Below are 21,620 nucleotides of genomic sequence, written 5' to 3' on the forward strand. Positions count from 1 at the left end.
TGCGCACGCGCGCGCGTGACGTCCCGCCCGCCGCAGCCGCCGCCGTCCGAGACCGGAGCCGCCGCCGCCGCGCGGCCTCCTGCCGGTGAGTCACGTGGGCCGCCGGGACCCCGCCGCTCCGGCACCGCCGCCGCCTCCCCGGCCCGCTGGCCCCTCGCCGGAGCCCGGTCGCGACCGCCCCCGCCCCGCCGCTGCCCCCGCGGCTCCCCCCGCGCGCGGCTCGGGCTGTGCCCCCTCACCGCGCCGCGGACCCTCCGGCCCGGGGCCCCAGCGGGCACCGACCTCTGCCCGGCCCGCCCCTGTGGCCGCGGCCCCGCTCCGCCGTTCCGCACGGCCGCCTGCCCGATGGTCGCGGTGCCTCTGCACGGGAGCGCCGCTACCTCCCGCCCCGGCTGCCGTGCCCGCGGGCACCGGGACCTTCTCCTTTGCCGCGGGGAGCCGGGCCGGGGGCTGCGGCAGCGGCGGTGCGGGGCTGGCGGGGAGCGGTGCCCCGCGGGCTGGGGCCGCCCCTGCGCACGGTGCGGGGGGAGCGCACCGGAGCGGGGCTCGTTCCCCGCCTGGAAACCGCCCGGGGCCGGGGAGCGGCCGCAGGGAGCGCCCGGGGGACTCGTGCGCTGTCCCGCACCCGGCCTGTCCCCGGTGCCCCCCGGGAACGCCGCCACCGCGCTGTTCTGGGGCGCCGGAGCTCGGCCTCTGTGCCGCGGCCCACGGAGGACCCCTGTTTACAGCACGGCCTCTCCTCACGGCACCGTCCCTGCTCCCGGCTTTGGGCGGCACTGGCAGGGATCCAGCCTGGCCTCTCCTCAGAATTCCCAGACTCCCGAACACCTGAGCTGTGCCGGTCCCCAGCCCCGGGGTTCCCCCCCGCCCTCACCGCACCGACTGGGGAGGGGATCGGCTGCCCCTGTGCTCCCCGTGGCTCTGGGAAGTGGTTCCCCCGGATCTGCCGGCTCCCGCCCCGGCACTGAGCTGCATTTGGGCTTCAGGGATTCTCTGCACTAGGGGCTGCTTGGGTTTTTTGGGGCATGTAAAGTACAGCCAGAGCCTTGTCTTGATCAAAGCCAGAGTTATCCTGGAGCCTCTTTCTGAGCTTAATCCAGTTACCACCGTCCCTCTGCCAGGACCGGGTGCTGCTTTAGCAGGCGTTTATTCCCATTGATTCCCGAGGCCAGGAGCCCCATCTGGGATTGGAGAGGGTGGTGTTTGGGTGGGTCTGAGGGGAGACCTTGAACTCCGCTGTGAGGGGCCTGTCTGGGGACATTCCCACCTGTCGCTGTGCCTGGTGTCTCCTAACACAGTGACAAGAGGCTGGCACTGTCCTTGCTCGCTGTGGGGCCCGTTGGGACACGGCCTCGATGGATGAGAGGCATTGTTCCTCCTGCTTTGCCCATAAAATGGGGCTAATCCCCTGTAAACCAGCGGGATGGGCTGGGGAAGGAGGATGGGAGCGGTATAAGCCCTGGGCAGGAGATAAGCACGGAGTGATTCCAGCCTTCTGGCTGTCTGCAGGGGAATATTTCTCCATGTTCTGTGTTGACCCTTCTGTACATCCACCCGGGAGAAAGGCAGGTGTGCAGGATGCCCCTGGAGCCGAGGGGCGGCCAAACATACATTGCTGTGCATCCTCCTTTGGAAGTAAGAGCAGGGAAGTGTCTCCAGACTGCTGTGTTGGGGCAGGTGCTCTGGTTTGGACACAGGGCAGTGACCAGTGGGGATCTCACACTGGCATTGCTCTGGCCACAGTGCCAGGTTTGGGAAAATTTGCACTTCCTCAGATGGATTTTGGAGTGTGAAGGTGTTAGCTGGTTCTGCAGGGACAGGGTGAGCAGAGGGAGCTGCAGAGGGAGGAAGGAGTTCCTTGTTCCCTGGATGCCCCTCACTCACGGTGCCAGGCAGCGAGCTCTGGAATGGCTCTGTGGAACTCTGGGGTGCAGCTGATCAAAACAAAAGTGGGAACAGGTGAAGCACATCCCGTCTCCGTGCAGCCGGGATCTGCCCTGTCTGGGAGTTGCCTCACGTGGAAAGAATTGTTTGTGTGTTTGCCCTGCACCATGGGAGCTCGGCTGGACCGGGGCAGGTCAGGAGCTGCAGATCCTGGTGGGCGGCGCAGCTTTGGGAGCTGGTACCTGGGAGGGAACTCTGTCCTGCCTGTGCCGTGGATCCCAGGGCTGGCAGGAGCTGTGTGGTTGATGCCAAGGTGCATTTCCTCCTTCCTGGATAGGAGCAGAGTGAGGAGCTGAAGTGAGGGAGGAGGGAGTGTTGGGAGCTGGGGACACGTGTGTCCCCTTCACAGCAGAGGTGGGGAGCGCCTCATGCTCCAGAAGGGACAAGGCATGGAGCACCTGGATACATGTGGGAAGGCTGGAGAGGGGTTGGAGCACATGAGCAGAGTGGGGTCAGAAGCAGGGAAGGAGGAGCACAGGGCTGGGAGGGGAGTAAAAGGAGGAAATCAGTGAGGCTTTACAGAGCCTTGAACCAAGAAAAGGAGACGCAGGCTCAGAGAAATGGAAGGTGGCAGCAGTCGTGCTTGCACATATCTCGAGGGAGGGAATTTGGAATTAAAAAAAATCCCCAGAAATGGAGATGAAGGAAAGAGGAGCAACTCCCCTGTAAGAGTGGAGGGAAACCCTGGAGAGTGGAGATGACTGCTCAGGAGGTGGCTGAGCAGAGTGGAACTGGGAAAGTGCTCTGAAAGGGAGGTGCTGGGATGGGAAAACCAGGTGGAATTTCTGAGGGAGAGGGAAGGGGGAGTGAGCAGTGACACAGGCGCTGGGGGAGGAAGGAGCAGGGCAGGTCTGGAAGAGCAGCAGGAGAGGAGGAGTTGCTGGGCTGGAATTGGCAGAGGGAAAGGAATGGGAGGCAAGAGCAGAGCCCATGTAGGCCACAGGTAAGCAAGATGAGTTGGGGGCTCTTTGGAGCAGGGAAGTCTGTGAGTGGCCTTCGTGGATAGGGACAAAGTGGCCAGTGCGACAGAGGATTTGGGGCAAAGGTGGAGGGAAAGGAAGGGTTGGTTGACCAGAAGTGGGCAGGTTGTAGGGCTGGGAAAGGGGATGGCTGGGAAAGAATATGTGTGTTTGGGAGAATCGTGACCTGAATTACTGTAATCTGTGGGAATTTGAGGTGGGTTTTCCTTGCGTTTCTCCTGGACCCCTGAAGGATTGCAGAGCAGAGATCCTGGCACACTGTGCTGCACTTTGACAGCTTCTGCCTGGGCCTCTGCAGCAGGGCTGGGGCTGGGGAGTCCTGCGGGGTCTCAGCACGCCAGGGGGATCAGGAAGGCATTCCTGGGAGCAGTGTGGTGGCTCCGGGAGTCGGGATGGGCTCAGCAGCCTCCCCTTTGATGAGTTGTGGAGTTATTCTGGGCACAGGCAGCTGGAGCAGGGATGCATTTGCATCGCTTCTCGCTGGGATGTCACTAATGAGAGCACTGGGGTTCTCTCCCTGCTCGTGGGCTTGTCCCATGGGTACCTGATTCCATGGGGAGCTGGCTCTGGAATGCACAGCTCCGCAGGGGTCACCCTGTGGAAGGGCTGGAGTGCCTGGATCTCTAGCTGGGCGGGCTGGGGCACAGCAGGGCCATGAAGCGCATGCCCATGGCACCCTGCGAGGGCAGGGTGGGGATCTCTGGAGCAGGAATTATCAGGGAACAACTCTTTCTGCCTGGCAGCCTCTGTTTGAGCCCAAGGTGTGGCCGTGCCTCCACAGCGGAGCGTTCAAAGGGCCGGGTGCTCTGGGAGCAGATTGCTCCTGCTAAAGCAATCAGCCATGATGTCAGGCCTGGACTTCCGATAGCCCATCCCTGGAATTGCTGTTGGGCTCGGCTCTGTGGGGTGTTGGGCTCTTCCCCAAACAGGCAGAGCAGGGCTGGGAAACTGCTGCTCTCCAGGGAACTCTGTTCCTGCTATGGAAAACAGCTTTCCCTGGTGTTACTGTTCAATTTGCTCCGCTCAGGAGCTGCAGCCAGGTGAAACCTGCACATTCCCTGCCGGGCAGAGCGTTGTCCCCGCATTTCCTCTCACTCCCAAGGGCAGGGAAACCTAGGAGTGGGAAGTTGAGCTTAGGTCCTGCAGAGGCCGAGTGGCAGGAGCTGTTCCTGGGTGAGTCAGGCCGAGTGGCTGTGAGCTGGGGCTGAACCCACTTGGTGGTAACACATCCTTGTCATTAAAGCTGCCTTTAATTGGGTGCCGCAGCTCTCCCAACCTTCACCCGCGTTTAGTCAGCGCTAGAGAGCTCCCTGCCCACCCCGAAGGAGAAATTGGGGAGGCAGAGAAAGCTGGAAGGGAGAAAGGAGTGAGCTGTAGGCTGCACTTGGACCTGCAGTGCCATGGAGGCAGCGAGGTGACAGACAGTGACAAGGTGAGGAGTGGTGGCTGTAGCAGCAGGAACTGGTGGGATATGATGGATGATGGGCTTGTGGCTGCTTGGGGCAGGTCAGGGCCATGGGCAGGGACACCGTCCACTATCCCATCGAGCCCATGGACACTTCCAGGAATGTGGCATCCACAGCTCCTCTGGGCAACCTGTGCCAGGGCCTTAGCACCCTCACAGGGAAGGATTTCTTCCCAATATCCTTTCCAGCCCTGAGCTGTCATTTCAAATCCACTCCTCCTTGTCCTGGCACTGCAGTTCCTGATGAATCCAGAGCTGCAAAGGCCACCTCTAATCATGGGATTGGTGTTTTCCATAGGCCTCTCCTGTCTCCTGCCTTCCAGGGAAGGGGGTGAGATTCCTGGGTGTTTTTTCCTCCTGTGGTCTCCACCCTTATGTTAAGTCCTGGAGCCTGTGCTCAGCCCCTGCCTCTGAGGGAGCCAGCACTCACTGGTGCTGGGATTTGAGCCGGAGCTGCAGGAAGGAATTCATGGTGTCCTTCCAGGGCTCAGGGTGGGTTTCTCGGCGGTAGAGGGGGTGGCTTGGAGTTCCTGCAGCAGCCAGTGCCCCTGGGCTGGGACAGGAGACGCCGTGGCCAGGCTGCTGTGACTAATGACAGCCGGCTCCATCCCTTCTCTCGCCATGCTAATTTCTGTTGTTTTTTCCAGGTGAGCTGTGGCACACCAGACCTCGAGTTTTAATGGTTTTATGTAGTTTTTTTTAAAAGACGGATGGATGAATGAATGAAGAAGGATTTTAACGAAGGAAGGGGAAGGGAAAAATGGAACTGTTTGGAATAAACTGAGGTTTCCCCCCAAACTACCCGGGCCATGGGTGAGACAGAGCTGCTCAGCACCACTTCCACCCTTTGGTGTCTGCTGGGGTTGTAAAGGCGCTCCCTGAACACCCCCTTCCCGTTCACCTGCTGGGAAATGGTTGCTGCAGAGAAGATTTAATGAAATTCCTGTCGCTCCCCAACCGCCAAGTGGATACTGAGCCCATGGAAGGGCCTGGGGGGTCAGGAGAAAGGAGCAAGTAGGAAAACCCACAATCCGCCAGACCTTCCCCTCCGCCCCCCTCGAAAGAAAGGATTTACAGCTCAACCTTGCACCAGCTGTTCCTCGGCTTTAACAGACAAGAGAGAAATAAATAAAATTAAACGGCCACCGCCAGCCAGCCCCAGATCCCGGTGAAATCAGGGAGAGTGTTTCTGTGACCCCTCCAGTGAGGGGAGGAGGAGGAGGCACAGCAGCTCCGTGGGGAAGCTGGGATTGCTTGGAGACCACCCCCTCCTCCTGTGCAGCACCGGGGGCTGCGGCACAGCAGAGGCGGATTAAAAAGGAGAAGTGGCTGCCCTGAGGCTCCCGGAGTGGCTTTTTTGCAAGCAGTTTGCTGATCCTGTGCTCTTCTCGGGGTGCTGGCTGGCTGGGAAGCACCCTGCCCGAGCCTGGGGAATTCCCTCCCTTCAGAGCCTGCCTGTGGGAGTCCTGTTCCCGTAGGCTGCTGCCTGGACTGAGGCTTGGAAGGGCTCTCAGCATTCCCACTACAACGGTTGTCCTAAGCCCAAATCCCCTTCTCTGTTGTGAATTTTAATGTTTTTAACCCTCCTTCCCTGTGCCTGTGAGCTCTCACAGGGCAGAGCTTAGAGTGGGCTCCTCTCCTGGGCCTCCCGCTCCAGACCCTTCTCCGGACTGTCCGCCCTGGTCGGAGCTCGCCCCAGGAGCAGGCGCGGGGGCAGGGTAGGGGTCAGCCCCTGTCCCCCTCCCCTTCTCATCCTGCTCTGAGTCCCCTGGGGCCTGGGCTATGCTGCGGGGCGGACCCCCCACCACAGCTCCAACATGCCAGCAGCCTCTGGAAAGAGATTCAAACCCAGCAAGTACGTCCCGGTCTCCGCTGCTGCCATCTTCCTAGTGGGAGCCACCACCCTCTTCTTCGCCTTCACGTGAGTCCCAGCTGCTGGGCCAGAGCGGGGAGGGCTGGCGAGGACAGGGGACAGGAGCTGGGATTTCCTCCCAGAGGGAAGGGGGATATTGTGCTCCGGGTGCTGCAGCCACAGCGGGAGCCATTTCACTCCATGAGTTCTCCCAGGGGAAGCTGCGTGCTGGCGGTCCTGGTGAGGCACCATTCAGCTCCAGGTCACCTGGCTTGGGAACTGGTTTGTGATCTGTGGGTGGAAGACGCATGGATCACTTTCTCCTTTGGAGCCAGGTGAGGTGGATTGGTGGGCTGGGACAGGACACGTGTTATTTTTAGTTTCGTAATCGATTTGTGAGCCATAAAGGAAAGTTCAGGGCGGAGAACTCTGACCCCTGTGCAGATCACTCGCTGTGTTCAGTCCCCTGCCCTGGGGCAACGAGGCTTCCATGTCCTTGGAGAGGGCCCCAGGGAAATGGCCAGCAGGTCACTGGGGCCTTGGGGGGCCCACCGTGCTGGGAAATGGTGCCGTGTACTAGAGAGGCGTGGTGACATCCCTGGGCTGCTGCTCTTCCCTGCCAGGTGACACGTGCCTCGGTGACGTGCCCAGGGGGGTGACAGGCAGGGGAGCAGAACCTCGAGGTGCTAAGGGAGCCCGGCAGAGGGTGGCTGGCACTTTGGCACAGTGTGCCAGGCAGGAAAGCCAGAGCATGGCAGCTGGAATGGCTACCAAATCCAGCAGGGCATCCCCGGGGTCTCAGTGGGGATGTGTTTGGGGTCCTGGCAGGGTGTGGGAAGGGCATCCACTCTCTGCTTCAGGGAGCCTCTCCCGCTCCCTGGGGTTTTCCTGCTGGGGCCACCGGAATCAGCTGGAGCTGCTGGAGGCTAAAGGACAGGTGCCATGGCTGCTACCATTTTCTGGGAAGGAGCCATTGGTGGTGGGAAGGTCAGTATGGCTTTGGCAGCCACTGGGCAGGGACAGGGGAACTTGATGACCAAAGAGGGGAGTGGGGTTGGTTCGCCCCATCCAGCGCCCAGTGCAGCTGGCAGTGTCACTCAGCAGTGTGTGGCTGTCCCCTACTGGGACACCGAGTGGTCACCAGGCTCCCAGGCTCGGGCTTTGGCTGCTCCAGGCTGCCAGATGCCTGTGGAAGTCACTGACTGTTGCTCCTGTGCCAGGCGGATGAAGGAGAAGCAGAGGGAACAGGCAGTGCCCTCCAAGCTGTGTGTGCCACCCCGTGTGTGACCTTAGGGGACAGGCTAGCTCTGTTTTGGCACAGTGGCTGCCGGACAGCTGGACCCCAAGCCCATCCCAGCCATGGGTGCCAGCAGTGCCGGGAGCAGCCGCTTATCAGCGGGTGGTGAGAAGCAGCGCCGGAGCTGGCGCCGTGGAGCAGGTTTGGCCGGGGCAGGAACACCTGGGCAGGTCGCTGTAATTGCAGGTCAGCGATGTTGTTTATCCGACTTCAGAACATCCCATTAAACCCCGAGCACGGCGTTCACACGGGCTCGGCCGTGAGGGAGCCGCGCTGCTCCCCGCGGGACGGCTCCTTTGGGACAGTGTCCACCTGGTGCTGGAGCAGGTTGGCAGGGATGTGGGGCTCGATGTGTGCCTCCTGCGTGGTCCTGGGGGCCACTGTGCCCCTTCCCTGCCTGGTCAACAGCCCCTTTTCCGCTGTCAGCATCCGACCTAAGGCTGGTCCTTTGGGAAGTGCAATGGAAGCTGTGAGGGCGGGCTCTGGGAGGCCTCCCCAAAACAGGGAGCAGCCAGGGGTCGGCACGGCTCTTAAGGCTCCAGTTGCATTGCTTCCAGGCTATCCACTGGATGCCTTTTGGCCCATCCAGGATTTCTATCTCTGGGCCAAGAACTCTATTTAATTGATTAATTTAATTAGGAGCTGCTGCTGAGCACGTGGCTGTGGAAATGAGGCTGGTTGCCCTGGAGGGGAGGGGCAGCAGGAGAGGGGATGTTCCCACTTCCCTGGGATGAGTGGGGGTCCCAGGCTTGCTGGGCTCTCAGACAAGTGCTGATTTAGGATGGAAATTGCCCCTTGGGGTCCATTTGTCCATTCCTGCGTCTCCCCACTGGCTGGTCCCAGCTCCTGGTGCAGTTGGCTCTCAGGTTCCCTGTCCCCTCCCTGGGGCTGGCAGTGCCACTGGGACACAGTGTCATGCCCGCTCCCAGTCAGATCCAAACTTGTGTGAGGGTCAGGGCGAGCAGGGATTGTGTTTGTGCCAAGACCTTCGGAGAGCTGAAGAGCTGGTGGGTCAGAGCAGGGAGGGGAGCAGGCAGGGAGGGGAGGCTGTGCCTGGGGGAGTGCAGGGCCTGAGGGGCTGGGGAAGGGATGTCAGCATCCGGGAGGGACAGGCTTCTCCGGGCGTGACTGGTAGCAAAAAGCCCGTCTCATCCCGGTGTGACTCATGGTGCCCGAGGTTCCCCAAGTCCTCTCATGTGCTGCCAGGGACAAGTCCCAACAGCTCCTCTGGCCATGAGCGTGTTGCATCCCAATCCTGAGGGGAACCTGATGGGTGCTGCAGGACCTGCGTGGCTGGCGATGGTGAGGAGCCTCCCTCCTGCTCCTCCTGCCCCGTGTGCCCCGGGGTCGAGGCAGGGCCTGCAGCCCCACACTCTCTGTTCAGGAGAGCAAAAGGCAGGAAAACGTCACTCTCCTGATAAGGAGGTTCCCTCAGGGATGGGCAGCACCTTTGCTCCCTGTGGAGGACCCTGATCCCTGCAGCGGGTGGGGATGGTCCCAGGAGGTGACTCCATGGCTTTGGGGTCACCAGCATGGTGCCACTGGGTAGTCTGGCTCTGTGAGGATTCCCACAGCACAGGGGTCCCTGTGTGTGAGAGAGCCAGGAAAGCAGCAGCTCCTGGTGTTCCCTAGGGAGGGTCTCGTGCTTGCCCTGGCCCGTGAATCCCACCCAGGAGGTCTTGTCAGTGTGTCTGAGCCCAGGGACCTGCTGGGCGCTGTCCTGCCCCAGGAGCTGTGTGTTCCTCCAGGCAGGGCTGGCTGCTGGGACAGCACAGAGATGTTTCCTTCCCCTGGTCCTTCCCTCTCTGCATGCCCCAGAGCTTTCCGAGGCAGCTGGATCCTTCCTGCCTCCCTGGGCTCTGTCTCTCAGGATCCAGGCCGTGTGCTTGGCTCAGCCTGGCTGTTGGCTGTTCCCTGTGTGGGATGGCTGCCCGGGCATGGGTCTGCCTGGCTCCCCTCCATCTCTTTCAAGCAAACGTTTGGGCTGGGATTTCCCTTCCTGGAAAGAGGAGCTCCTTCCACACAGTTTCTGGAAAGGCATTTCCTACTTTTTAGGGCTCCTCTGGGCCCCCTGGCCCTCTGTCCAGCAGAAAGCAGAGCCAGGGAGGCTTCTCTCAAGTGGAGTAGGAGCTCAGCTCAGGGACATGGGGTCCTTGGTTCTGGTGTGTCCTCACTCTCTACAACCCCCTGACAGGAGGGTGTGGCCAGGTGAGGTTGGGCTCTTCTCCTGAGGAACAAGAGGAAGCGGCCTCAGGTGATGCCAGGAGAGGTTTAGTTTGGATGTTAGGGAAAATTTCCTCATGGAAAGGGTTGTTCAGCCTAGGCCAGTGGTGGAGTCACCAAAGAACATGTGGCTGTGGCACCTGGGGACATGGTTCAGTGGTGGCCCTGACAGTGCTGGGGAAGCAGTTAGAATCGGTGATCTTGGAGGGATTTTCCAACCTGAACAATTCTGTGATTCCATGACTCCGTGATTCGTCCCTTGCTCGGGTTGTGGCCTGGTGCTGTTCCGTAGGTCCTGTGCCTCCAGCACTGCTCTCTGAGGGTTTTGGGGCACAGATTGGAGAGGACTCCTCCTCTCCAGCCTGTCCCAGCTGCGGAGAATCCACCTGGCTGGCTTCCAGAGGAGGCGGCAGGGCCGGCATGGCCGGTGCCGCTTGAGGAGCCGCTCCCCAGCCCGGGGCAGAGCTCGGGGGGCTGGGCTGGGAGATGCCATCCCAGGAGATGCCATCCTGGGAGATGCCAGCCTGATACGGAGCAGGGAGGCAGCATCCAAGGTGCCCAGCAGGGCGGCTCCTCAGGAACGAGGGGAGAGAGGCTTTGGGGAAGGTGGTCTCCAGGAGAAGCTTGATGTGGTGTGTGGGGCCTGGGGGGGGCCAGAGAGGAGGAAGAAGAGGAGTGTGCTGGGTGGCTTGGCCATGCTGTCCTCCTTGCCAGGGATGTCCTGCAACCAAAAGTCTGCCCTCCTGCTCTCTCATCCCTGTGCCTGGATGGGGACAGCCTCAGCCTTGGCCTGTGAGACCAGGTCCCACTGATGATTCCCACCCTCCCTGGGGCACGGAGCGGTGCCTGGTGCTGGGAGCGCCCTGCCCACCTCGCCCTCTGTGCTGCCAGGTGTGTGCTGGAAGGGTGTGCCCGCTTCTCCTGCCCTCCCGGGGCAGCACAGCTGCTGCTCCTCACCCGGGGGTGCCCCCCTGCCCTCCTCGGGGCACTGAACTGGGACAGAGCCCTGCACCAAGGGCTCGTTCCCAGCTGGAGCCTTGCCATGGCTCTCGGACCTGCTGTGACAAGGACGGGGCTGACTCACCCAGCGATGGGACCCAGCTCTGTGGGTGGTGGTGGAGGAGGGGACAGGGCCAGCACCTGCCCCTTCACCCCAACCTGTGGGGGATTACGGCGCTGGCACCATATGTCGCCCTGCCCGCCCAGCCCCACGCTGCTCCGGCCACCTAAATCCATCGGCACTTCGCCTGGTGGGGGGAAGAGAGGGACAGATGCTGCCCTAGATCTGTGGGATTAAATCCCAGCAGGAAAGCAGATTAGGGAATTACGCTGGCGCCTGCAAGGGGGAAGCCCGCTGTCCTGAGCCTGCCTGCTGGGGCAGGAGGGAGCAGGGTGATTCCCTCACTGTGCTCCCACAGGCTTTTTGGAGGAGCTGGCTGCTGGCTGGGGTCCCCATGTTCTGCTGGAGCCGTCCCTGGGATGTGAGGAGCACGAGTGGCTCTGGAGGCACCAGAGCTGATGCTGGTTTCATGTCCCCTCACAGGGTCCCCTCAGCCCCTAAGCAGCTGGTGGGGCACAGGGAGGATGACATCGTGCTTTCTGGCAAGTCCCCTGGGTGCCCCCCATGCCATTGACCTGGTTTTCCCTGTTCCTACACCACTGCTCCGTGGGGCCCTCCAGCTGGGTCCCAAAGGGGAATTTTGCTCCCTGAAGGATGCCTGGAGCATGTCCCACTGTGGCCCCCAGGTGCTCCCCAGGCCAGGGTCAGGCTGTGCTGTAGAAGTGGCTGCAGTGTGGGTGTGGGATGCACTGCAGGCAGGAATGACACAAGTGAGGGGTTCAAGGGTCTCACAGCTGCTGTGCCCGCAGGTGCCCGGGGCTCAGTCTCTACGTGTCCCCCATCATCCCTGCCTACAATGCCGTCGTCTTCCTCTTTGTGCTGGCCAACTTCAGCATGGCCACCTTCATGGACCCGGGCATATTCCCACGAGGTGAGTCGGGCTCTGGCTGGGAACAGCTGCCTCCTTGCACCCTTCCTCCGAGGTAAAGGGGATTTCTGGGTCCCAAAAGGCTGGTGAGGAGCCTTCCTCTCCCTGCCCGGTGGGATCAGGCAGTGACAAGCGCTACAGGGATGGCAGCTCTGGGTTCAGCATCCCATTATGGGTCCCTGGGGCTCAGGCAGTGTCAGGATTCTGGAGCAGGGCCTGGGAGAGCCCCCCCTGGCCTGTGTTTGGGGCTCCCTGGCTGTCCCTGTGCCAGGTGACAGGAAGGTGATGCCGGGAGCCTTCGGCTCGGGCAGGCAGGGGCTGGCTGGCCCTGACACCATGCTGGGGTGTCCCCATCAGCTGAGGAGGACGAGGACAAAGAGGACGATTTCCGGGCCCCGCTGTACAAGACGGTGGAGATCAAGGGCATCCAGGTGCGCATGAAGTGGTGCGCGACCTGCCGCTTCTACCGCCCGCCGCGCTGCTCCCACTGCAGCGTCTGCGACAACTGCGTGGAGGTGAGGAGCTGCCGGGGCCTCTGCCAGCCCCCCACGGGGCAGGGAGCCCCGCGAGCACCCCCTCACCGAGCCCCATCCCCGGCAGGAGTTCGACCACCACTGCCCCTGGGTCAACAACTGCATCGGGCGGCGCAACTACCGCTACTTCTTCCTCTTCCTGCTGTCGCTCACCACGCACATCATGGGCGTCTTCGGCTTCGGGCTGCTCTACGTCCTGTACCAGGTGGAGGAGCTCTCCGGTGTCCGCATGGCTGTCACGTATCCTCCTGGGCAGTACAAGCGGGCAGGGAGGGTGGTGGGGTCTGGGGGCAGCGTGGTGCCGAGCAGGGCTGTGGCTGCTCCTTAGCTGGCTGCGGCAGGATGGTGGTGATGTGCGTGGCTGGGCTCTTCTTCATTCCCGTCGCTGGCCTGACAGGCTTCCACGTGGTGCTCGTGGCCAGGGGCCGCACTACCAACGAACAGGTATGTCCGGGGGACTATGGGGGGACTGCCAGCCTGGCCAGGCCACCTACGGATACATTTTGGGATTTCCCCGGAGAGAATGGGTGTGGACAGGCTGGATTAAAACCGGGTGAGGCCCCTGAGCTGGGGAGGTAGAGCACAGGGTCACTGAGAGGCAGCTGCATCCATGGGGGTGCAGTCAGAGAATGGAGCCAGGCAGGCACTTCTGGGGCCCAGGAGGTGAAATTGAGGAGACCCGACCCCCTCAAGGGTATCTGAGCACTGAAACAGGCATGAGGAAAAGGAGCAGGGTCTTGGAGTATCACCATCCTGGTCCTGGCGGGTTGTCCTGAGGGAGCTGGCGTGGCTGGCTGTGACACTCCTTTGTCCCACAGGTGACGGGCAAGTTCCGCGGGGGCGTCAACCCCTTCACCAACGGTTGCTGTAAGAACGTCAGCCGGGTCCTCTGCAGCTCCCCAGCGCCCAGGTGAGCCTGGCCTCTGCATCCCTGGAAAAAAAAATTGCTCCATCCCAGGCTTCAGGCCGTGACCTTCCTCCCCCACTCCCCAGGTACCTTGGGCGCCCGAAGGCCGAGCAGACAGTGCTGGTGAGACCCCCGTTCCTGCGGCCCGAGGTGTCGGACGGTCAGATCACTGTCAAGATCATGGACAATGGTATCCAGACAGAGCTGAAAAGGACGAAGGTGAGGAAGGTGGGGACCAGCGCTGCCTGCGCTGGGGCCCTCCACGGAGCCCAGGGGTGCAAGCCTGCATCCGTGAGTAGAGAACCGAGTGAGCCTGGTCACGTTCCCTGTCCCCCTCCATGTCGTCTTGTTCTTTGTCCCCTTGGGATGGAAACTGTCCTCCTCCCATGTGGCAGTGACCACATGAGGCTTTGCCCCCTCCACTGCCCTTACTGGTCCCATCCTTCCCCACCCTCTGCAGGTTCCCCCTCCTTGGCACTTCCAGCACCCACCCAGGGCATGCACTGCCCCCTGTTCTGTCTGATGGCCCGGGAGGCAGCGGGAGCCCCCAGCGCCGCTGTCCATGCCCTGCCAGCCCAGGGGGGCTGAGGCCTCGGCCCCTCCTGACCCTGCCTGCGCTTTGTCTCTGCAGTCCAAGGGAAGCCTGGAGGTGACGGAGAGCCAGTCTGCTGATGCCGAGCCGCCACCCCCACCTAAGCCCGACCTCAGCCGCTACACGGGCCTGAGGACACACTTAACCCTGGCCACCACTGAGGGTAAGGAGGGCACCAGGGCCCTGGCAGCCGCTGGGAGGGGAGCCCAGGGCTGCAGCAGGCAGAGCAGGAGCCAGGGCCATAGGGCAGACCTGGAGCACATCGGCATTCCTGGGCCTGGTGTATGTGGCCCCTTGCACTTGGAGAAGCCTGCGGGGGATGCTCACGGTCAGCTCTGCTCTGCCGGAGGCCGAGCCAGCATGGCGCTGTCTGGAGCCACCAGGAGCTGTGCCCTGCAGCCACGTGCTGCCAGGATGGAGGAGGCGAAGTGGTGGTGGGCCTGGCTCAGCGGCACAGAGCGTCTATGGCTGGCTCCGTGTGGGCCTGGCCAGAGGTGGGATGTGATGGGCAGAGCCTGTGGCAGCTGCTTTCTGCAGCAGCTGGAGACCCCACAGCTCTCCCAGCCCTGGCTGGCGTCTGCTGCCCGGTGAGGGCTGTGGTGTGTGTGCTTCCCATTGAGCTCCCTGACACCCCCGTGCCGTGCACCCCCAGGGTGTCACCCAGCCGGGGCTGCCGCAAGGGCACGGAAGTGCCAGCCCCACACACGTGGCTGTGGGGACAACCCTTCCTCCTGGTCTGTCTCTCCCACCCCAGTGCACCTCCCCTGCAGCCTGTCCCTGTCCCTGGTCTGTCTGCCCCAGGCTCGGAGTCGGTTCTGAGGCAGGGAAGGTGGGCTCGGCGCGTTCCTTGCCCGCAGCCGCCCTGAGCGTGCCCCTCTCTCCCGGTGCAGACAGCGGCTTGCTAGGCAAGGACAGCCCCCCGACTCCCACCATGTACAAGTACCGGCCCGGTTACAGCAGCAGCAGCAGCTCGGCGGCCCTGCCCCACTCCACCAGCGCCAAGGTAAGGCTGAGCCCAGCACAGGGGACCAGCCCCGAGGGGATGCCACCCCATTCCTAGTGTGGGAAGGGTTTAGGGCATGCATTGGGAGCTCCATGAGGAGGCCCTGTGGTCATTCTTTGCTGCCCCTCTGCCCCTCAGCTGAGCCGAGTGAACAGCCTGAAGGAGCCCAACTCCATCTGTGACAGCGGCCACAAGCCCAGCTACCGCTCAGAGCCGAGCCTGGAACCCGAGAGCTTCCGCTCACCCACCTTTGGCAAGAGCTTCCACTTTGACCCTCTCTCCAGTGGCTCCCGCTCCTCCAGCCTCAAGTCGGCCCAGGGCACGGGCTTTGAGACGGGCCACCTGCAGTCCATCCGCTCGGAGGGCACCACCTCCACCTCCTACAAGAGCCTGGTGAACCAGACGCGCAACGGCAGCCTCTCGTACGACAGCCTGCTCACGCCCTCCGACAGCCCCGACTTCGAGTCGGTGCAGGCGGGCCCGGAGCCCGAGCCGCCGGTGGGCTACACCTCGCCCTTCCTGTCGGCCCGCATCGCCCAGCAGCGAGAGACCGACCTGCACGGCCGCTTCGCCAGCGCTGCCTCCCCCAAGCACGCGGTGCCGCGCGAGCCCTCGCCCGTGCGCTATGACAATCTCTCCCGCCACATCGTGGCCTCCATCCAGGAGCGGGAGAAGCTGCTGCAGCAGACGCCGGCCCCGGGCCGGGAGGAGGACGCGGGGCTGGCGGACTCGGGCATCCAGTCAACGCCGGGCTCCAGCAACGCCCCCCGCACCAGCTCCTCCTCGGACGATTCGAAGCGCTCGCCCCTGGGCAAGAACCCGCTCACCCGCCCGGCCCTGCCCCGCTTCGGCAAGCCCGAGCCCCCCCCGGCGCTGCGGGTGCGCTCACTGGGCTCCCCCGACCAGCCCGCCGCCCCCCACCTGGGCAAATCCGTGTCTTACAGCAGCCAAAAAACAGAGACCGAGGAGGTGGCCTTGCAGCCCTTACTGGCACCGAAGTGAGTACTGTGATGGCACAGGGGCGTCTGTGGCCTTTGGGGGTACCCCCACATAGTGCCCCTTCAAGCCCCTGGGGCAGTAGAACAGCATCTCCTCCCTGGAGAGAGATGCTGGGAAGAGCAACTGAAATCTTCCTGCTCCTCGCAGAGCTGGTGCTCCCCACACCTCCTCAGTCACCCCATGGGTCCCTCGGAATCTGGAGTGGGTGCTGGTGGTCCCTGGGGTGGGCAAGGCTGTGGCAATGCTGGGTGCCAGCAACCTGTCTCCCCCTTCTGACCCCATGTCTGTGCTTCCTTCCCACAGGGACGAGGTGCAGATGAGAACAGCCTACAGCAAGTCCAACGGGCAGCCCAAGAGCCTGGGCTCAGCCCCACCGGGCCCGGGGCCGGTGCCCCTCAGCAGCCCCACCCGCGGAGGTGTCAAGAAGGTCTCGGGTGTGGGGGGCACCACCTACGAGATCTCGGTATGAGGGGCAGAGCCGCCGCCCCCTCCCCTCCTCCCCGGTGTCCCCCAGGGACCCGCCGTGCCCAGACGCTTGTGGACTCCCGGGAGAGCCGGGCGGGTCCCCCCTGCTCCTCCCTCTGCCCCCCAGGCCACGGGGGCTGGCACACACCCGCGGGGGGCTTGGGAGGGCTCGGGGGGGGCCGCAGCCACGGCACTGCCTCGGCTGCGCCAGCCATTGTGGGCCTTGTGCAATCACCCGCTCGCCTGGCGTGGTAGGAACGGATTGTTTTTAAACCAGAATACTTTTTTTTATTATTATTGTTACGGATTCTATTTTTTTTCTCTTTCCGAGTTACCAGGTGTGTGTATATATAAATATCTATATATATAAATATAAATATTAAAAAAAAAAAAAAAAAAAAAAAAGAAGCAGAAATTATATATCTTACCCAGAGAGAGGAAGAAACTACCCTGCTCAGGGCCTGGGCCCCCCACCTCGTCCCTGTCCCCACAGGAGGGACGTGGGGCTGCCTCCCATGGAAGGAGCTGTGGTAGGTGCTGGGTGTCACTGTTCCCTCCCTGAAGGGGGCCATGGCGTGCCAGGTACCTATCCTCGGACACTCCCCTCCCTGATCCGTGGTGTCCACAGCCTCCAGCCCCCTTGGGGGGCCCAGGGCGGAGGCAGGGTGGGGGCAGCACCCCCACACCCCCAGCCCGAGCTGGTGCAGAGGCCCCAGTGTCCCCCACCCACAGTTTTTGCTCTTTGTTCTTTCCCCAGGGGCTGTGGTCGGGGGGTTGTTGGTTTTGTTGCCTTTTTTTGTTTCTGTTAATGATTCCGAGGAGGTTTCTCGCTGTCGCAGGGGTGTTTTTATTTCCGCTCGCTCGGGGAAGAGGCAGGTGCATCCCCGGAAAGCAATATTTTCTCATCACATGCCAAAAAACCGCAGCCAAGGAGCCCCGTGCTCCCTGTCCCCAAAGCCCTGCCGGCACTACCGGACTCTTTCTCTACGGCAATAGCTCCCGTGGCCCCGCACAGCCACGCCAGGGTTTTTTATTATTATCAGCCATTTTAAAAACAAGGAATAAAAGGATATTTAATGAGCCACCCCGGGGCCGTGCGTGTGCTTTGTTTGGTGTCCAGGGATGGAGCAGCCCCTCCAGGGCTCCTGATCCTCAGGGTCTCAGCCTTCCCCCCCCATCCCGAGGGAGAGAGAGAAGGGGGTCTGGTAAGAGCTGAGCCTGGCCCAATTTTGGAGAGGCTCCAATTTGAGGCAAACTCTGCTCCCACAGAAGGTAAGGATTTTCCAGGCATGGGAAAAGAGGCTCCAGGGAAGGTGTTGTGGGTGCTGGTGAGGTTTGGGATCCAAAGGAGGGCACCTGCACACTCCAGGGACACCTTGGTTTGGGCTCCACTGTGGACAGCTGAGGGTCACAGCAGCCATGGCCACCAGCCCCTCCTCACACCAGAGTTTAAAAGGTGACTAAAAAAGAGACTTAGATGCTCCAGGTTCTTCAGGTACAAAAGCCTGAAGTCAGCACCCACAGAGTCCGTGCCCCTGGTCCTGGGCGCTGCAGGGGTGTCCTCTTAGCCGGGGGGACAGGCCAGCCCCAGTGTCCCTGGGGTCAGCCGGGGCTGTTCCCATGGGCCGGGGGATCCCCAGGGCGTCGCCGGCGTGGCCTCACCGTAAGCTGCTGCTGGCCTGGGAGCTGCCCACCCCCGGGTGCTCCGGGCTGTGCCGGTTCTGTGGAGGAAGGACAGAAAGACCCTGTGAGAGCTGCTGGGCAGCAGCCCCTTGGGGATGGCCACTCACAGAGCCCCTCCGAGGTCCACGGGCTGAGCACTGCAACCCAGCCTTGCCACTCACCTTCTTTTTCTTCTTCTCTTTCTTCTTCCTCTTCCGCTCTGGATCCTCCTCTTTTTTCTTCTTTTTCTTCTTGTGGTCTGAGTCCGAGGGGGTTTCTGGAGAAGCAGAAGCGCCGGATGAGCCGATGCTCTGCCGGTGCTGAAGGGGAGCAGGGGGGCGGCTGTGGCACCCTTACCTGGGGGGACGGGGTCCTGCGTGCGGCTCTGTTTGTGCTTGTGCTTGTTCTTCTTCTTAGGCGGCTGGATGTGCATCAGCCGGCACTGCTCAGGCAGCTGTGGAGAAAAAGGGCTGGTCAGGCCACGCCGGGCCCCTCCCGCCCCCCCCGGCTCCAGGCCCCGCGGCTCACCGGGCCGGCGTGCAGGCGGAAGCCGGTCAGCATGGCACCCGTGAGCGGGGTGAAGGAGCTGCCACAGATGGGCGGCTTCTCGATGAGCGAGCGCAGGCTGCTGCTGTCGTGGGAGCCGGGCAGGTCGATCATGCCGGGCAGGTCGGGGAGGAAGTTGCTGAGCTTCTCCTTCACCTTCTTCCCGCAGAACTTGTTGTAGGCGTGCTCCAGGTTATAGTGTGTGATCAGGTTGGTGCTGCCCGTCAGCTCCGTAGTGCCTGTGCGGCCGCAGGAGAGGTTGGGGAGGGGGAAAGGCCCCGACGACAGCCCAGGCCCCTCTCCCCAGCCGAGCCTAGGAGCGGGCCCCCCTGCAGCCCCCGAGCACCGGGATCCCCGGCCCCGGGGCCCTCCCGCCGCCCACTTCCCCACCGGAGGGCGCGTTGCGTGACCCCGCCCCCGCAGTCTCATTGGCTCCTGGCGCCGTCAGTTTCCCCCGCGGCCGCGTTTCACCGCGCTGATTGGCCAAGCGCCGCACCCGCCCCGCCCCGCGGCCCGCCCGCACCTGGCAGCTCCCGCAGCAGGTAGAAGGGGCCGCCGGCGGCCTTGCGGGCCGCGTCCTCGCCCGGCGGCGGCGCGGCGGCCGAGGCAGCGGGCGGCGGTGCGGCTCCGGCGCCCGGCGCCTTGGCGGGCCCGAATCCGAGCGCGGCGGCGGGCGGCGGCTCGGCCGCGCCGAACAGCGCCGAGAAGTTCTCCATGTTCCCGGCGTGCCCCGCGCGGGGCCGCCCCGCCCCGCCATTGGCCGAGCACCGCCCCTACACCGCCCCTGCCCCCCGTTGCTAAGGGAGACTCGTCCCAGCCTTCTGATTGGCCGCTCCACTCTCTCCTCTCATTGGCCCGTGCGCACACGGAAACGCCCGCCTCGCCGCTCGCCATTGGTCGGCGCGGGGAGGCCCCGCCCCCCGGCAGTGAGCGGGGCGGAGGGAAGATGGCGGTGGTGGCGCCGCTGCTGGCGCTGCTGTGGGGGCTGCCCGGGCTCTGCCGATGGCTCGCCCAGCCCTACTACCCGCTCTCCGCGCTGCTCGCCGCCGCTTTCCTGATCGTGCGCAAGGTCCCGCCGCTCTGCCGTGGGCTGCCCTCGCAGCGGGAGGATGGCAACCCGTGTGACTTTGACTGGGTGAGGCGGTGCGGCGCGGCCTGTCCCCGCATCCCTGGGCTGTCCCCGGCCCTGTCCCCGCACCCCCGGCCCTGGCTTGGCTCCCCTCCTGCTCACACAGCACCCCGGCCTGGCTGAGAGAGGAGATGCCCGGTTGCCCCTGGCGATGCTCTGCGGTGTTCCCCTACAGCCGAGAGCCCCCCCCAGATTCTGGTCGAGCCCATGGCCCCAGGGCAGCCCCTCTGCTCGCTGTTCTTCCCCGGGAGGGATGGGGGCTCTGGGCTCTGGCAGGGCCTTGGGGCCAGTAGGGCCTGGCATGGCCACAGGTCCCTGTGCCAAACCAGGCCAGGCATGGCTCCAAGGTGTCCTGGGCACTTCCAGCTCATGCTGTCCCTTCTTTGTGCCAGAGGGAGGTGGAGATCCTCATGTTCCTCAGCGCCATTGTCATGATGAAGAACCGGCGCTCCAGTGAGTCAGGGGGACTTGGGGGGCTGGGGCTGCTTATGGGGTCTCCTCCAAGGAGCTGCCTAGGGTGGTGTCTGGAGGACCAGATCCAGCCCTCCCTGAAGTTACCCCCAGCCTTCTGGGGGCATCTGGCCCCATGCCTTATTCCTATCTCCACATCACAGTCACCGTGGAGCAGCACATCGGGAATATCTTCATGTTCAGCAAAGTGGCCAACGCCATCCTGTTCTTCCGCCTCGACATCCGCATGGGGCTGCTCTACCTCACGCTCTGCATAGGTGAGCCTGCATGTCTTCCTGCCCTAGATCCGCCTTCTCCTGGCTCCCCCTCACTGCTCTGGGGTGGAGGAGCTCTGTCTCAGGCCCAGCCTGGCCCTCCTGGCACTGGGGGGCTCAGGGTGCTGTCGTTCCAGTGTTCCTGATGACCTGCAAGCCACCCCTTTACATGGGCCCTGAGTACATCAAGTACTTCAGTGACAAGACCATCGATGTGAGTATCTCCCCAGCCCTGGGGCTTTTGGGGGGGCGCTGCCCTCGCCTCCCTAAGCCCATGCCTTTGTGGCAGGAGGAGCTGGAGAGGGACAGGCGGGTGACGTGGATTGTTGAGTTCTTTGCCAACTGGTCCAGCGAGTGCCAGTCCTTTGCCCCCATCTTCGCCGACCTCTCTCTCAAGTGAGTGGCACCCACTGGAATCTTGGTGGGTAACGGGGCCTGTGGTCCCCTGCGTCCCTCACAGCCCTGTGTCCCCATCCTGCCCAGGTACAACTGCTCAGGACTCCAGTTTGGGAAGGTGGATGTTGGCCGGTACACGGACGTCAGCACCAGGTGTGGGGAACAGAGCCTGGGCAAGCAGGGCTCGCTCTGGGGCAGTCCCTGTGACCCTCCCGTCCCCTCAGGCTGCCCGAGGGTCACTGTGGGCTTGTCCTGACACAGGTACAAGGTCAGCACCTCGCCTCTCACCAAGCAGCTGCCCACCCTCATCCTCTTCCAGGGTGGGACAGAGATCATGCGGCGACCGCAGATCGACAAGAAGGGCCGGGCTGTGTCCTGGACCTTCTCTGAGGTGGGTGGGATCCTGCAGCCCTCTGTTCCCCTGCCCAGCCTGTGCCTGGGAAGAAGGGGGGAGCACGAGGCCCCAGTGGTGCTGATGCTGCCTCTTGGCCACAGGAGAATGTGATCCGGGAGTTCAACCTCAACGAGCTCTACCAGAAGGCCAAGAAGCAGTCGAAGCCGCGGGAGGAGGGGCCTGAGGAGCCCCCAGCCGTGCCAGCGGCTGCGCCTCAGGAGACCAAGAAGGACAAGTAGAAGCTGCCCTGTACAGTCGCCCATCACTATGTCACCATCAGCCTGGTGGCAGCGGCCCCGCGGGCCTGCCCAGCCCTGCCCGGAGCCGCTCTCCGTGGGGACTTGTCCCGGCTGAGCCCCGGGAAAGCAGCGGTGCCCCCCGGCCCCGTGCGGGCAGGGCGGTAGGAGGGGCCCCGCCTCGGTTAACGCTCGCTCTCATCCATCGCTGACAATAAACGGTCCGTGCCGTTCCCGAGTCCCGTGTCCGTGTCCCGTGTCCGTGTCCCCGTCCCCGGTCCGGG

General features: G+C 63.1%; 3 protein-coding genes across 3 annotated transcripts; 2 read left to right on the forward strand and 1 right to left on the reverse strand.

Moving 5' to 3' along the window:
• Positions 1-2: 2 nt before the first annotated feature.
• Positions 3-17,339, forward strand: ZDHHC5 (zinc finger DHHC-type palmitoyltransferase 5). Its single transcript, XM_053944552.1, has 12 exons — positions 3-85; positions 5,037-6,310; positions 11,631-11,752; positions 12,107-12,264; positions 12,350-12,522; positions 12,624-12,726; positions 13,101-13,192; positions 13,276-13,408; positions 13,821-13,944; positions 14,672-14,784; positions 14,923-15,782; positions 16,087-17,339. Exons 2-12 carry the CDS (start codon positions 6,207-6,209, stop codon positions 16,250-16,252), a joined length of 2,148 nt encoding a protein of 715 aa, XP_053800527.1. The 5' UTR covers positions 3-85; positions 5,037-6,206; the 3' UTR covers positions 16,253-17,339.
• MED19 (mediator complex subunit 19) lies at positions 17,241-19,266 on the reverse strand. The gene is made up of 5 exons (XM_053944554.1): positions 18,980-19,266; positions 18,439-18,695; positions 18,268-18,364; positions 18,093-18,187; positions 17,241-17,969 (listed from the first exon to the last, which is right to left on the reverse strand). The coding sequence occupies exons 1-5, from the start codon at positions 19,170-19,172 to the stop codon at positions 17,907-17,909; spliced, it is 705 nt and encodes a 234-aa protein (XP_053800529.1). The 5' UTR covers positions 19,173-19,266; the 3' UTR covers positions 17,241-17,906.
• Positions 19,267-19,303: 37 nt separating this feature from the next.
• On the forward strand, positions 19,304-21,574 carry TMX2 (thioredoxin related transmembrane protein 2). The gene is made up of 8 exons (XM_053944553.1): positions 19,304-19,591; positions 19,978-20,038; positions 20,200-20,313; positions 20,448-20,524; positions 20,600-20,706; positions 20,794-20,859; positions 20,968-21,097; positions 21,202-21,574. The coding sequence occupies exons 1-8, from the start codon at positions 19,403-19,405 to the stop codon at positions 21,337-21,339; spliced, it is 882 nt and encodes a 293-aa protein (XP_053800528.1). The 5' UTR covers positions 19,304-19,402; the 3' UTR covers positions 21,340-21,574.
• The last annotated feature ends 46 nt before the right edge of the window (positions 21,575-21,620 follow it).

This window comes from Vidua chalybeata, chromosome 6 (assembly GCF_026979565.1).
Source record: "Vidua chalybeata isolate OUT-0048 chromosome 6, bVidCha1 merged haplotype, whole genome shotgun sequence".
NCBI lineage: Eukaryota > Metazoa > Chordata > Aves > Passeriformes > Viduidae > Vidua > Vidua chalybeata.

What these genes read in the sequence shown, in the direction of transcription:
- TMX2 (XM_053944553.1), top strand. Translation starts at nt 19,403, where the DNA reads ATGGCGGTGGTGGCGCCGCTGCTGGCGCTGCTGTGGGGGCTGCCCGGG. An exon ending in GATGAAGAACCGGCGCTCCA is followed by an intron (nt 20,039 to 20,199) that starts GTGAGTCAGGGG and finishes TCCACATCACAG; the next exon opens with TCACCGTGGAGCAGCACATC. An exon ending in CTACCTCACGCTCTGCATAG is followed by an intron (nt 20,314 to 20,447) that starts GTGAGCCTGCAT and finishes CTGTCGTTCCAG; the next exon opens with TGTTCCTGATGACCTGCAAG.
- MED19 (XM_053944554.1), bottom strand. Translation starts at nt 19,172, where the DNA reads ATGGAGAACTTCTCGGCGCTGTTCGGCGCGGCCGAGCCGCCGCCCGCC. An exon ending in TCCGCCTGCACGCCGGCCCG is followed by an intron (nt 18,365 to 18,438) that starts GTGAGCCGCGGG and finishes TTTTCTCCACAG; the next exon opens with CTGCCTGAGCAGTGCCGGCT. An exon ending in AAGAGAAGAAGAAAAAGAAG is followed by an intron (nt 17,970 to 18,092) that starts GTGAGTGGCAAG and finishes CTTCCTCCACAG; the next exon opens with AACCGGCACAGCCCGGAGCA.
- ZDHHC5 (XM_053944552.1), top strand. Translation starts at nt 6,207, where the DNA reads ATGCCAGCAGCCTCTGGAAAGAGATTCAAACCCAGCAAGTACGTCCCG. An exon ending in TGCAGCTCCCCAGCGCCCAG is followed by an intron (nt 13,193 to 13,275) that starts GTGAGCCTGGCC and finishes CCCACTCCCCAG; the next exon opens with GTACCTTGGGCGCCCGAAGG. An exon ending in AACCCTGGCCACCACTGAGG is followed by an intron (nt 13,945 to 14,671) that starts GTAAGGAGGGCA and finishes CTCCCGGTGCAG; the next exon opens with ACAGCGGCTTGCTAGGCAAG.